The sequence below is a fragment of the Equus przewalskii genome, chromosome X (genome assembly GCF_037783145.1).
Source record: "Equus przewalskii isolate Varuska chromosome X, EquPr2, whole genome shotgun sequence".
Taxonomy (NCBI): Eukaryota; Metazoa; Chordata; class Mammalia; order Perissodactyla; family Equidae; genus Equus; species Equus przewalskii.
Window position 1 is genome coordinate 5,641,492 of NC_091863.1, and position 16,053 is coordinate 5,657,544.

Sequence of the window (16,053 nt, forward strand, 5' to 3'; positions counted from 1 at the left end):
CAGCCAGTCTTCAAACATGAATATCCACATTGACATGAACTGAGCTATTGGTACAATGAAAATCACATCGCGATTCCCATTCTATCGCTTGAGTGGAGTTTCCATTGTAGTTAAAAGTTGAAACCCAGTTCCTCCGCATCTGTCTCTACGCTTAAATTTTCCATATGGACTCCCATAACCTAAGACAGATGGAGAAGGTTCTTCATAGAAATCAATATAAACACTTACTCCTGATAGCAATACAGAGAAAGAAAAAAAGAAAAAAGAAAGAGAGAAAGACATCTTTACCAAGTGCACACTTTAAGTCACTTCTTCCCCCACACAAATGGAAAATGAACTCACCCACACTGGTAGCTCCGCTCTGAAAAGACCAGTTGAGAGAAGTCCTTTCTTTATTGTGTAGTTTTAAAGACTATTCTTTGACCTTTCCTATTTAAGTCTTAAGATCTGTGAAGACAGGGCCAAACCCCTTTGGCTCCGAATGGCGCACACAAACAAAAGCTTTTCACCTTTGTTCCACGCACCTCATTTCCCATCAGAACACGTTTATGCTGCCTGCCCTGTTTTCCTAATTTAAATGGCATTTTCTTATTTCTTTTGCCCAGTCACAGCCATTACCTAGTTGACAAGCGGCCACCATCGCTCCTTTCCAATGAAGTTATGAGGCCATAACCATCACTACCCAGCTGACAGACGTGGCGTATGAATACAGATGTCTTGTCACTTCATCCGAGCCAACCATGAAATTGTGGATAAAAGGTTCAGGAAGCTAAACCACTCAGCGGGCAAGCTTCAGCCAGTAGGGCACCTTTCTAGTTATTTATTATTTTATGGATTTATCTAGTTATTTATCACTTTATGGATTTATGGACTTATCTATGGCCTTAAAGGGATTCAAGAATTTACAAAGATCCAGATGATATAGCCATAAAACAAATCTTAAGTGAGTGAATAAAAGGAGATAAAGGGAAATAAAAATTGGGACAATAAATACATGCAGTCAGAGAAAAAGCTAGTTCCCCAAATCCATGTGATTAATCTCAGTGCCCTTATTAAGATAGGTTATTTTATTTAACTTTCAGCTTTCTCAAAGTCAATTCTAAGGGGAAAGCACTATTGGTTACAAAATCTACGCTATCCATAGACTAAAAAAGCTACCAGTTTCCAGGGAAAGCATAATTAGTACTGACACTGTGACCTGAATGAATGAATGTCCTTCCTCCTAAAGATGGCACGGACTAACAGCCCAATGTCCCGAGCGGGCTCCTCAGAGTTGCCTCAAGGACTGGGTTTGTGAGACAGTTTCTGAGAATATTACACAGGTTGCATTACAGCAACACGCGATTCAATAAAGGGCGTTTGCTAAAGGACGACTTTGAGATGCAAAGGTCGGTAGTTTAGTCTTGTAATCAAGGCATAGATTCTATAACATCTGGAAAATGCCTCCACTGGGCATGTATAAATATGGTTTCTCTCTGGTGACTTTCGTACCACAAGGATACAAGGAGTTTGATAGTGTCCTCCTTGGCAAATGTCAGGAGTGCAGTGGCTTTGTTGACACATCATTGTCATTTCATAGCTGGTAACTGTTGTTAGCTCTGTGAAAATTAAAGATCCTAATGAGGACATTTGTCTGAAAAAAAAGATACCACAACCTCTGCCTAGACATGCATCAAAGGAAAAGGGAGTACTTGACAAAGATCCTCCTCAGGAAAAATTGTTTTCTCTTCCGACCCAGAAGAAAACAGAAGGTACAACCTCAGTGGAATCTCCCATACAGCACGGCTACAATAATTTTAGGCTGAAAAAGAGTTTAAAACAAATGCTCAGCTTAACCATACACACACACACACACACACACACACACACACCCATTTCACATCACCCAAAGAACATCATGCTTTGAGTAATGAATCTTGCAAAAAAGTTCTCTGACCCAAAATAGTTGCAAAATGAATATACCAAGGTAGCTGAATGTGATTACAAGGGTAAGTTTCTTCTGAATCAAATAGGTAAAAGGCGAGAACTCTTGAGAAAGGAACATTATTTTAGTCTGCAATAACTAACCTATATTCCTTCTTTCAGGCAAGTTAGATAGCAAGAGTGTGTTTTTCACCCCACTAGTAAAAAAAGAGCTGAAATGCAAACCTAGATTTATTTTCCTGTAATGATTCTCCTCTAAGCATAGGGAAATAATGTTTCCAAGGCAGACTATAGGTTTGTTTCTAAGAGGAATTTGTGTGTATGATTAGGTGCAACAACTACGCCTGACCCTCACGTCAAGGATCACCGACAGGATAGAGCCCAAGTTACGAACCCAGAGAAGCGAGCGCTGACCCTCTAAACCCCAGTGAGAGACTCCACCCCAGTAAGAATACTCTGACAGGGAGCCTCCTTGGGGAAGGTGAGGCAACACAGCATGATCACGTATGCAGTACTCAAAATGCTGCCCTCCCCAGCTCGTGAAATCCACGCTGCCTCCTTTCTAAACCACCACAGTTCCCAACCTTCAATCGGCACTGGTGCTCTTTGCTAGTTGGCAGATCAACCCCAACATCTTCAAGCCATAGGCGCTCATCCATGCTCCGGGTGCCTTCTGATGAATACATTACAACTGCAAAACATCTGTCAGACCATAATCACCATGTAATGCATCCTGACTGAGATGCTTTTCATATGTTCAAAACGGCTTCCCTTTCTGAAGCCAGCTCTCAGGAATCCTTCTTCAGTTGTGAACCAAATAAGAGATTTTGCTTGCATCTTCTTTCATCAGATGGGAGGAGAAATTAATAGTAAGAGATTAGGAAAGGGCGAGAATAAAAACTGCGCAGAGGTGCTTTTTCCCTTCCACGTGTCTTTGCTTTGAAGTTTACAGCAGGTGCAAGTCTTTCACACTTGTAAAAATTGATATGGAAAACCAGAAACACATTGGGCTATTAATACGTCACATGTTGGATCTAAATCTAAACAAGAACCCGTCTTTTTCCTTAAATATTGATTTGCTACGAGCTTTGCAGAAACCTTGCATGTTCTTTCAACAGACAGGCTAGTGTCTAGGCTAAAAAACCCTGGAATGTTCCAGCTACTGCAGACTAATGATCACCGCAAAGCGCACTAATATGTTTGATAAAAGTTCCCAGCATGAGGGCAGAAAACACTTACCATAAGAATGACAGAGTGGGGAGAAGCAAATCATGACACCAGCTCAGGCTGCCATCAGTGCTGGAGGCTCCAATTAGAACTGTGAGCTGGCCTTCCAGGAGGCTGTGACAGATGGAAGGGGGCAGCAAATCTCTAATTGTTTAAATCATTAACTCACCGTTCCACCTGCATTATCGCTGGAAGGGACCCTGCTGGCAGCCTTCAGCCGTTTCTCACAAATCTCAGCGCTCACTCCTCACCATTTAAGAAATGAGGTTTTGAAACCAGATGTTTATGTAGCTTCCCTGTTTATAAGTTCTTTTGGGTTTCGTCTGTTTCACATTCTCACTTTTCTCTATTTTTTTTTTCATGTCTGCCTTTACACAGAGATGACATCCATTTGAAGGTTCCTGTAGAGTGACACTGGACAGAGTACTTGAGAATGATGTCGGATTTCTAGCCCTAACTCAAGCTTGCTGGTCATTTGATTTTCAACTGCATATAGACTGTGAAATTCCAGAGCTTGAGTCTCCCTTAAGAGAGACTTCAGCTCTTGCTAAGCACAAAAGCACATCGTGGGCTTTGGGGTACTCGAATTATGCCATGTACAGGCATGATGTTATAGGATAGTCTGACAAATGTGCGTTTCACAATTTTTATTAACCGTGCTAATGTACTATCGAATGTACAAACCACTTTTTCGAGAGAACACTTGCCAAACTTTCACACACATAAAAATTTCTTTTCCTATGCATTCCATACAAATTTTAATTCCATCACTGGTTTAAGGAAATAATAGAATATTTCTCTCTTCCCTTCCCAGATCATCACATCCTGTTTACTTTCTCCTGAGAAATAATGTCATGCTCTTTATTTATGGAAATAAGAACATTGGTATCCAGAATAAAGGGAATTAATTATATCATTTGAGAAGTTTTCTACAAGAGGCTGTCTCTTCCAGTGGTACAAACCTACAGCTTCTCTTGACAATCACTGTCAATGGTGGCTTTGCCTATGAAATAATTGGTAATTCCCCAACTATCTCAACATGTTGGACAAGAGATGCTCAATAGACATCAACTTTGTCCTTGAAGTTGATAATATAAAGTCAGGGAAAATTGTATGAACATCAGCAAGTATTACAATAGGCTTTAAATGTTTTAAAGTATATAAAACATCTGACATTTCAATTCATTGTTTATTAGAATTGCAAAGAAGCAAAAGAAGATGTTTGCCTTTGGTTCTTGGGTATTTGGACATGGTGCCTTTCCACGTGTCTGAGTTTTCATTTTTCTCCTTAAGATCAGTTTTCCTTGGGCTCGATGGATCTACAGTCATTACCACTAAAGCACAGAAAGCATCTAACACAAAACAAAACCCTTCAACAGTCACATTCGGTTGTGTTTCAGAGGTTTGACCCTTATCCAATAAATTTCACAGATGTCCAATGAAGCCGTCCAGATGTTCATACAAGCAAAACCAATCTTCCTCACCTCTAAAGTTGGTTCTGAATAAACCTGGAAAATGACTAAGAATTAGTGTTAGAGCCCTTAGAAGAACCTAACTCCCACTGAGATCAAAGCAGCATGCCCAGGCACCAAGATCGGGCCCTAATACATATCCTCAAAACCAAATGGGAAACAGAAGTTGAGTGAGTGACTTATAACACCCCAAGGAGAAGGATGAGCATGCATGCTCCCCACAGAGAGGCAAACTGTCACCCAGAGAGGTCCACTCTTAGAAGGAAAGTTTTGAAAGGCAACTGAACAAAATGTTAAAGGATAAATCTTTTATAAAGTAAATGCATGACTCTCATGCAAATATAAAATGAACATGTGTCAAAGATTTGATTCAACTCATGCAATACCAATAATATGTTACATTTGGTTCAAAGGAGAAGTCCAAGAAGTATAAAGACGCACACAATGAGGAATGCTGGAGGGCTTCACAAACAGATGCAGAATGGTCTGTTCACGGGTAAGCAGCAATTGCATCCCACTGGACACAACCATGATCAAGAATCACGTGCATCATTACCAGCTTTCTACCACTTCCTGAGTAGGAAAACAGCTCAATGAGGACAATGAACAATGGGGACAACCCAGAAAGCTGCAGTAGAGGGGACATCTAGGAATCTCTTACTTTGCCCATTTTGAAGTCTTTCACAATTTTTACCAGCTCTAATAGTCACAATTTAACACTGAATTTTCAAAAATTAACTGTGATTTATTTCAAGTTTTCTTGCTATTCTTTACCATTCATTCATTCAACAAACCCCGACAAGATGACCAACATTGTTCCATAAATGACCTTAGAAACTGTCCATTTTTGAGTTTGAGTACATCAAAATGTATCTCTGTACTGAGAGAAGAATGCAATTTTACTGTTTTGTTTCAGTTTGGTTTTGCATACATGAATGCAATGGCACAGAAGAGAGATTGGCAAACTAGGGGAAATGGCCAGATCCCGCCTGCCACCTGTTTTTGTACAGCTGGTGAGTTAAGAATTGTTCTTCCTTTTTTTTTTTTTGTTGAGGAAGATTGGCCTTGACCTAACATTTGTTGCAAATCTTTCTATTTTTGCTTGAGCAAGATTGTCCCTGAGCTAACATCCATGCCAATCATCCTCTATTTTGTATGAGAGACGCCACCACAGCATGGCTTGATGAGCAGTGTGTAGGTCCATGCCCAGGATCTGAACCCATGAACCCCGGGCTGCCAAAGCAGAACACGCAAACTTAACCACTATCCCACCAGGCCGGTCCCTGTTCTTCCATTTTTATATGGTTGGGAAAAAAAGAAAATTTCTTGCCATGTGAAAATAATATGAAATTCAAATTTCAGTGTCCATAAATAAAGTTTTATTGGAGCACAGACACACTCCTTTGTTTATGTATTATCTGTCACTGAATTCATGCTACCACGGCAGAGTTGAGTAGTGCCACAGAGACCTTATGGGCTACAAAGAGAAAAGTAGGGACAGATCCTAAAAGTGTCCAAATACTCTAGCAGGGGAGGTAAGGAGACGGTGGGTGTTACGGCCATCATTACAATATGGGGGACCCTCAAAGGATATTGCACAAATTTTGAAAAAGGGGTGAAGAGCTGCTGGGGATGTGCTCAGCAAGCCCAAAGGGAAAAAGTGAGAGCAAAGACCAAGTGGGCTTCAGTGTTACTCAATCACTAGGGCCTGGGACATAGCAGATGCTCAGTGAGGATTTGTTAGAATTGAGTTAATCAAATTCTATTAGAACAAGCAAATTTATTTAAAGGAAATTTATTTTGTGCCGGGGTATCAGAGAAGAGAATCGAAGAAAAGAATTTGAAGAGAATGTTAAACTAGAAACATAAATGAAAGGCCTGAACAGCCATCCCATTGTGGTATATGGGAAAAATTTGGAAATTTACATTATATTTGGCATAGAGTAATTTGTTATTTAAGAGAAAGATTAAAACAGGTTCTTAAAAAATATACATTGTTAAAATAGAATTAACTCAAAAGTACCATTAAAATGGAAATAGGGCACATTTTATTAGTATCTTTTAGGGTACCACAGTAATATTTCAAAAAGCACTTAGGATGGCTTAGACTAAAAAATTAAGATAAAAATTTATGAGAAAAATTATTTAGATAGAACAGAAAAACATATTTTCTCTTTTATGTCAAAAGCATGTTTACTTTCTTAATTAGGAATAGATGATCTTATTATTTAGTTACTACTAAAATTGAAGTACTAAAAATAAGTTATTCTAAAGGCAGCATTTTCAGTAGATTTGGTGTATTTAAAATGTTTGCCCCTAATCATCCTAGACTGAGACTTAGCTCAGATGTCAACTTTGCAAACAGTTTAATTTGGAGTGCCCAAGAGCAAACCACGTCCCTCTGAGTTAAGCGCACTCTCAGTGTGAAAAACCACCTTCATGGAGGAATTTCTAAGGAATCCATCTCTCCAGGCATTTACTGTGCATCCCTAAACGAGGCTGAACCAGCAGAGAGGGCCATCTTTAGACTGCATCTTCCTGACCGCCCACTGGATGACAGGGATACGAAAGCAAGAAAGAGAACAATGACTCTCTCGCTAGAGCTGGGCCACAGTTTTGCCAGGAATTTGTACAATTCACAGGAGCCACAAGAGTGACTCAGGAAAAAGCCCAGAGCGCTGGAAGAACCAAATGCTGAACTGAGCAAAGATCTTCCAAAATTGTTGTATTGTTCTCTAATACAATGGGGTGTACAATGAGAAAGCCATTGGCTTCTGTTTTAGCCAGAACTCAGTTCAAATTCCATCCCTGTATTTACTAGTACTTGCTAGTTGAGTGACATTGTAAGAAGTTCACCCAACGTTCCTGAGCCTCTGTAAAATGGAGATGGTCATACCAATTACAAAGTCAAGATTAGGCCCACTGACACACAAGTCCATCCTCAGAGAACAAAAAAATGTAAAAGCACGGTGGCTTAGACAAGACAGAAAGTTATCTGCCTCCTACACGCAAATAATTTGAGAAGTTCAAGACTGCTACGGGGGCTCCGTGCTATCAAAGACCCAGAATCCTTCTACATTTCTTATTAGCTATTGTCAGGCTGGCCTCCATCCTCAAAGGTAACTCATGGCCCCAGATAGCTGCTGGAGCCTCTGCCATTGGTCTGCATTCTAAGCAGCAGAGGAGAGAAAGGGGGAAGAGCAAATGAGTGCATTTTCTAGCTAAATCAGTTCCCTTTAATGAGGCGTCTCGAGGGGCCGGCCCAGTGGCATAGTGGTTAAGTTCATGCGCTCCACTTCAGCAGCCCGGGGTTCACAGGTGCGGATCCCAGGCATGGACTTACACACCACTCATCAAGCCATGCTGTGGTGGCATGCCACATAAAAAATAGAGGAAGATTGGCACAGACCTTAGCTCAGGGACAATCTTCCTCAAGCAAAAAGAGGAAGATTGGCAACAGATGTTAGCTCAGGGCCAATCTTCCTCACCAAAAACAAAAACAAAGAATAAAGCGGCATCTCGAAAATCGTTCACAATAATACCACCTGCATATAATGGACTAGAAAATGAGATGGCCATATTTAGCAGCAAGGGAACTTGGGGGAATGTAAATATTTAATTCTAGGTGGCAATGTGTTTAGGTGAGGAATTAGGTTTGGGTTAGTGGAGAAGAGGAGAAACGAGATTAAGAGGCAAAGAGCAATCCACCCACCCGCGTTAGAGAGCATGTGATGAGAACTGGAATCCTCCACAAAACAAGCCCCTGAAAGGGCAGTTGGCACGAACCACACGCTCAGTAAATTATATGTTTATTTTCTTTCATACAATAAGGTAAAACTGCTGAAAATAAGACTATATTCTTAACTTCTTTCATAACTCCCAAAATGCACAGACCAGGGTTTCTCACCCTCAGCACTACTGACATCTGGAACCAGGTAACTCTTCGCTGTGGGGGCTGCCCTGCGCATTGTAGCTTGTTTATCAGCATCTCTGGCCTCCACCCACTAGATGCCAGTAACTGCGACAACCAAAAATGTCTTCTGCCACCACCAAATGTCCCCTTGGGAGCAAAATAGCCCCTGGTTAAGAACCACTGGCTTCCACTTCGGCAGGACCATACGTCACTAGTCTATACCATCCAGGAGTGGAATGCTGCCGAAGACCCTTGAGTTCGTAGGGCGGATTTCACTATGCCGGATTCACCAAAGAAAAAAGGCGCAGAATCCCCCAACGAGTAACAATCACGCTAAGTTACACAGGTACAAAATAGATGCTATATTACTTTTTCCTAAAGGTAATGCAGTAATGATATACTTTGGAGAGGAAAAAATGTAATGTATGGGCTTCATTCACTCATTCATCCATCACAAATACCTGAGCAGCTACTCTGTGCCAAATACCATTGTAGACTCTGAGGACAGCACAGCGAAGAAAGAGAACAGAGCGGATGCCCCAGAGAGTTTACTCTCTGCTGAAGGAGACAGACTCCCAGCAAACAAAGGATGAACTGTATAATGCCATGTCGGGTGTGATACGGACAACGGAGCAGGTAAATGGGCGAAGGGTGATCCGGAAAGGCAAGGCTGAGAGGGTGGCATTTGTGCTGAGACGCAAGTGAGAAGAAGGGTGGGCTAGGTGACTCTCTGCCGAAGGAGCATCCGGGTGGAGGGAAAGCAGCCTTGACAGGGAAGAGCAGAAGGAGAAAGTTGGAGGGAGAGCACAGGCAGACAAGACAGGATCAGCGTTTCAGACTGAGCGAGATGGGAAGATATCAAAAGGTTTTAAGGTAGACAGCAGCGTGATTCAACTTATACGTTTAAAGGGTCATTCCAGCAGCCACGTGGAACAAGAATACAAGCTGGGACACCCAACGGGATGCTCCTGGGTCCGTCCAGGCAAGAGAGGATGGCAGACTGGACAGAGGGGGCAGTTAGACGGGAAGAAGAGATCATATTCTGGAGGGACTCTGAAGGGGACAGCCTTTGCAGATGATAACCAGAAATGATTAGAAAGTGTGTGGTTTCTATAAAATATCAACCTTATCTTTTAACACATATTCAGAAAAGTGTATCATCAACATTTCTTCTGGGTTTGGTTTTGATATTTTTTACTCTTCGGTCCCAATATTTCTTCAAAATGGTTTTTCAAGTTGCTGATGCCTATGCAGCACAACATGGGAGACAGCGTTCCCGACTTGACCACGGCTCACCTAAAGATTCAGAGGAAAAGCGTACATAGTGCTTCCTGAGTCTCAAAAGAAATGCCAACTGCAATGATCTGCAAATGTATCCAGCAGTGATAACACCCAAAGGAGATCAACTTTGATTAACACGTAAGATTCGTTCCCAAGGATTCAGACTCAAGACAACCCTTAAATTCCTGTCAGCCTTGTGAAAGGTTCCAGAGTTTCTGCTGGAGTTAGCTGTGACTTATTGAGTCATTTCTGCTTTGGGGCAAAAGGAGTTGATTTCTTCTCTTGTGAAATTCAGTCTCTCATGTCAGCCTTGATCATTCAATTACAATATAGGGTTTGACAATCTGTTCCCTGGAGCTGCAATTTTCTTTAATTAGGATATTTTTTAAACAGTTCAAATGAAACTCTTCCATTAAAATTTCAGGTGTAAAAAAGAATTAATTTCTTGATAGTATAAGGAGAAAGGGGGTGCTTAAATGAGAAGTAATACTGAAACAAAAATTATCATTTATGTAATACTCAATTTATGCAAAACTGGACAAAAACACCACTTATAAAATCCAGTCAGACTATATATATATGTACATAGAGAAAGAGAAAGTGAGAGACAGCATCTTTCCTGCAATGGTGACACAAAAAAATTACCCAAAACTCCAGTTGAAGAACAATTAATATAAGAGATACCAGAAAATGGCTTATCAAAGCAAATGCTTATGATATTATACAAAACGAGTAAAATTATCATAAACCAGACATTTCATTTCTGCCCAGGATCTAGAGTCAGAGCTAAGCAAAGCTTTTTTTCTCCAAATTATTTCACATTCACATAATAATTCTGCTCTATTTGTAATAGCATTCATGTGTATTAGATGACAATGCGTGCACAAATGTAGGAATGTATCATTACAATAAGCTTTTGGGTTTGGGAATATTATTCTACAATCATTTTCTTTGAGATAATGTGTTTGAAAGACCCTTCAAAATAATAACGATCTTCATAAATATGCTATTTCAGTATTATTGCGTATTGCTCACATGAAATTTGGTTATAAAATAAAGGAATGCTTCAATTTTAGGTCTAATAGTAATGTCCATGAAATAAATCTCATCAAACACTATTACGATCCCAAAGGTACGCCAATATTTTTAGCAAGTTGAAGCTTTATTCATTTATATAATCTGAATATAAAACCTCCTTCCATTTCCAGACTGGAGCTCAAGTACCATCACATGTATCTATTTTAAAGGTTCTGATGTTTCGGGACTGAGGTAAGAATTTAAGCTATTAAACATATGAATGAGTATAACGACAACTTTAGAGAATGTGCAGGGAGCAAGAAAGACTCAAGAATAGAAAAGAGACTGCTTATTTAAAGAATCAAATCAATTTAACCAGCAATTCCGACATACAAACAAAACTACATACAAAATAACGTAGGGGTAAGCAGAATGCATTAAATCTTCTGGTCTAACCGGAAGATGCTTTCTCCATAAAAATTTTTTTTAGTAAAAAAACTACAGAATAAAGAGAGAAATAATGTAGTATACAGAATTTTAATACATGTATCTTGACTTCAGTGGCGGCTCCACTAACTGAATCTACACGTCATCAAACCTCACAGAACTAGACACACCGTACAAATGTCAACTTTCTGCTTTTGACCTACAAATACATAAAGTGTACCCACTGGTGGGAAGTGGGCGAAGAGTACCTGTGATTTCTCTGTACTATCTCTGCAACTTCCTGTGACTCTAAAATTATTCCAAAATTAAGTTTTTAAAAATACTGACACAATAGTAGGGAACGTACCTTAGAACATTGCTTGTGATTCTGACACCAAACCAGGGAACCATTGTTCTGCAAAAAGAAAAGATATATTGATGCATTAAATAACTTTCTAAATGAAAACTACATATACATGTGCGTGTGAATATAATTTTTAAATATTTGCATTAACAAAAGACCAATTTCACCATCCTGATATGTTTCTCTTCCTAAGATAGAAAATATGTTTCTAATGTAAATCCTATTTTGTCCTTGACTTCATGACATAAATACACATAAAATAATAAACGTCTCTAGCTGTTGAAAAGGAAGCATGTCTGAGCCATCTCTCCCGGTGTGTGAGCACTGAAGTACAGGCCAGCAGGAAAAGGAACACTACATGCTTCTTCCGTAGTAACCAGTTTTGGTAAATTTACAAGCTGGGCAGCCTGCAGGCTTTTTGATCTCAATCAATTCACAGTAATAAGAGTTTAGCTTGGAAGTCAGATCCCATGGCAAAAGCCTTTTCTTTCCCTTTTACTGGACATGTGACTATGGACAAGAGACTATCTCTGTGCCTCAGTTTATCCATTTGTAAAGCAAAACGACAAAATCTCATGCATGAGGGCATTGGGATGACTAAAGGAAACAATATCCATAAACCACTCAGCATGGCTTGGCATTCACTCTATGCACAACCAACGTTAGGACTATGATAGATTATCCTTAGCATTCAAATTTCTGCTTGAAACTTCTCCTTCGAAAGACTAAAACTTAGGTCATGGTTTTTCCTTTGGTTGTGATATTTTATGTCAGATTGTGCTAGGCTGGGGTAGAAACCATCATCCAATAATTAAGAAGCTACAGCCTCCAGTTCTCTGAAGTTCAAGGATGAGATATGAAATAAAGCAGCTCATTTCCTACGTTTGAACTTCTAAACTGTTGGTTTTAAGAACATCAGTATGGATAGAATAGTATTATGTTTGCAGTTGAGAGGAAAGAAAACTGAACTAACATATCTTTTTAAAAATATTTTATAACAAGTTTACTGATACATAATTCACATACATAAAAATCACTCATTTAAAGTGTACAATCCAATGGTTTTTAGTACATTCACAGGGCTGTGCAGCCATCACCACTAATTTTTGAACATTTTCATCAGCCCAGAGAGAAACCTGTGCCCACTAGAAGCTACTCCCCGTTTCTCCTCCCCCGAGGCCCAGGCAACCACTAATCTAATTTCTTTCTCCGTAGATTCACCTGTTCTGGACACGCCATATAAACGGGATCACACGATATGTGGTCTTCTGTGTCTAGCTTCTTCCATTTCATGTTTTACATAATACCTAAATGGTGCAGGATTTTTGCTTCATCTATATTGTCACAAAGATCAGTATTTCACTTTTTTGTTGTCAAATTCCATTGTACGTATATACCACATTTTGCTCTTCCACTCCCAATAATATATATTAATATATCCTATTCCCAAAAATATATCTTGATAATATAGGATTCCCAAAACCACTGAATAATTCCCAACTGTATAGAATTAGAAATTTTCCTCTTCTATTTGGACGTCATTGGGCTAAAAGACCTCAGTCCCATGGTAAAGCTTTAACTATTAAATCTGTGATATGGTCCTAACTCTCCTTTGCAGCCTTTACTCCCCAAAGTTGCTACACATACGTACAATTTTAGCTAATCTGGTATCAACCTACTCATCCCCCTTGTGAGCCCCATGCTTCCTCAGGGGGCCCTCATCTCTGTCTACATATCAATGTTCGTTGGCCAGACAAGCGAGGACTGAAGCTGGGAAAGTATATGAATAGCCTGGGATGAGGTTAAGTATGATTTTTGGCAGGGTTGACATCAGAGAAATAATTAGATTGAGTACGAGTCAAAGCTGGACCAATAGTGGACATGGTTAATTACTGGAAACGAGGTGTTAAGAGAAAGGGTGCAAGAGAGAGGGCATTGTGTGTGCCCTCATAAAAGGAGCCCTTGGCTTGGTGACAAAGTAAAAGTTCACCCGGGGTCAGGCAGACTGAGGTGCAGTCATAAACAGGGTGACAACTGCAAAAAGCAGGGGCCAGACACTGAGAAGCACACTATGGAAAAGCTGAGAGCAGGGTCCAGGGCAGCTTTGGAGAACTCCTAAGTGAGAGCCACCCTCACCAAGTTGCCCAGGAAGGGCCTTTCCCACCTGCCCTGGGCAGGGTTGGCTCCTGCAGGGACTCCCAAGGACCACATCTGTCAGAGCACACCCTGGCCTCAACTCGAGTGCTCCAGGCTCATTACCCAAGGATGGAAAGTGGTGAAGTACCTTCTAAAGAGACTCAGGGCTGAAGTGAATGGACTCCGATCTTGCAGACTGGGTCAAGGCCAGTTCTGGGAGATCTTTTTCACCAGGGTCATGGTCTGAGGACCTTCAGCCTCCTTGAGTCATGTCAGAGGGTGGGAACCTTGTGGTAGGAACCTTGACATGGGCCCAGCTCCCACCTCCTTCCCTTCCAGATCTTTCTTTTCCCAGACAGTTGGGCAGGACCTCTGGAGGAGATAAGGGGACCCTTAACTGCCGCTGCATTTGCTCTACTGCTCTTGAGAGATGTATCGTACTCTCTCCTGCCGTGGTATATATTTTCTTTTATCCACCTCTTAGCTCCACAGCTAGAGTGAGGTCCAGGAGACAGGGCTTCCTGTTTCCTCTTTGCTTGAGTGTCTCACACTAGCAGCTGGACCAGCTCCCAGCACTCACAAAGATGGCATCCGTCAAAGGCCATGGGAGGGTGACTGGGGCCAAAAAAGTAGGCACGGCAACTGCTGCCTGCCCCAGATTAGTGGTTGACAAAAACATCACTAATGGGGTAATGTGCCTTTCACACAATTATCATCGATAAATATTATCATTATTATACTCTTGACCACATCTACGTGGCAGGCACTTGCTTTGGTGTTTGGCATATTCGCCCCACAGAGTCATCTCGGATGACGACACGAGCTGCATTTGCCCATTTTTACACTTCAGAAACTGAGAGTCATAGAAGCCAAATAAACATCTACAGTCAAGAAGCCAGTGGTAAACTTAACTGCGAACATCACAAGGAGTAATGCTGTGGTTAGACCCAGGGTGATATTGGCAGTGGGTTCTAAGGCATCTCCAGATTTAAAGTCTTGGAAAGAAAGGTAAGGATCGGTCGGGACGGTCCTGCACATCATTACATTCAGGAAGCAGCAGATCAGATGGGTGGGTTAGAGCAGAGAATAGGAGAGGAGATTGGGTAAAGAGGTAGAAAGATTACAGTGGATTTGGACATTTTGCCGGAAATAAATTTTTTATTTAATAAATGTCAGAGGCTTAAAAAAATGGAGAGTTAGAGCTGTGACAACTTCTGTCCATGGCATACCTGATTAGCTTCCTTCTGTTCTCTCTGACTTTAGGTAAAATGGCCAATCCTCAACAACAAAAACACCAAGAACCCAGCAAGGATTGCTTTCAGCTGCTCAGCAAATGCAAACGCTCCTGCCCCGCCCATGATGAAACTCAACACTCGTCTAATTGGCTCCCAGTTTGATCCCACAGCTCCCACAGCCATCAAACTGAGAAGAAAGCCAACAGCACAGAGCCTATCTGCTGCTTACATTTTATTGGGAATTAATATCAATGTGCTTCTTCAACCAACGCACCTACCTTTTAAGCAAAATTTTCCACTAATCAAAGCTCTGTCAGAAAGAAATATTTGGGGCAATAGCAAGCAAGCCTGAAAGATTATTATGTTAACAATTTTTTTTATTCCTGAAGATAGTATGTCATCGGATGCTTGGGAAGATTAAAAAGATAATCCACGTAAAGTATTTAGCAAAATGTTTGGCACAGAGTCAGATGTCAGAAAAAAAGGCCATTGTTAATATTGACGCTATTTTGTTGTTTGTCATCATTATTGTTTTCAGGAGCCGGGGAGTAATCCTGGATTTACAATCTCTCAGCTCTTATATATACGTAGCGCTCATCCTCCATCCTACACTAACCAGTGCGAGCTTATTAGCGAGGCTCAGACGGGGGAGACCACCACATTTTCTTCCCTGGGAGGGAGCAGTCTTCCACCTTGTGCCAATATGGTGAGTGGGCGATGGTCTGATTTTTGCTTTAATTTCCTTTGGCCATTTGTATTTCCTTGACTGCGAATTGTCTGTGCATTTTACCACTTCTATTTGGATTGTTTACTTTTTTCTTATCAATTGTAGCAGCTATTAATACCAATTAGATTTAATAATCATTTTTCTGTAACAGGTATTATAAAAATTTTCCAGTGCATCATTTGTCTTCTGAATTTATTCATGGAGTTTTCCCCATGCAGAAATTTTCTACATACACACACACACACACACACACACACATACACACATTTATGTTTCATCCAAAATGTGTCTCTATTTCCTTTTCGAGTTTTGGATTTCCTGTTTTTCTTAAA

The 16,053-nt window shown here is 40.6% G+C and overlaps 1 protein-coding gene across 1 annotated transcript in view; it reads right to left on the bottom strand.

Moving 5' to 3' along the window:
- ANOS1 (anosmin 1) overlaps nucleotides 1-16,053 on the bottom strand; it is a 180,994-nt gene that overhangs the window by 136,488 nt on the left and 28,453 nt on the right. The window contains exon 2 of the mRNA XM_070606649.1: nucleotides 11,627-11,674. Coding sequence (XP_070462750.1) covers nucleotides 11,627-11,674 — 48 coding nt within the window. The remainder of the gene's footprint in view (nucleotides 1-11,626; nucleotides 11,675-16,053) is intronic.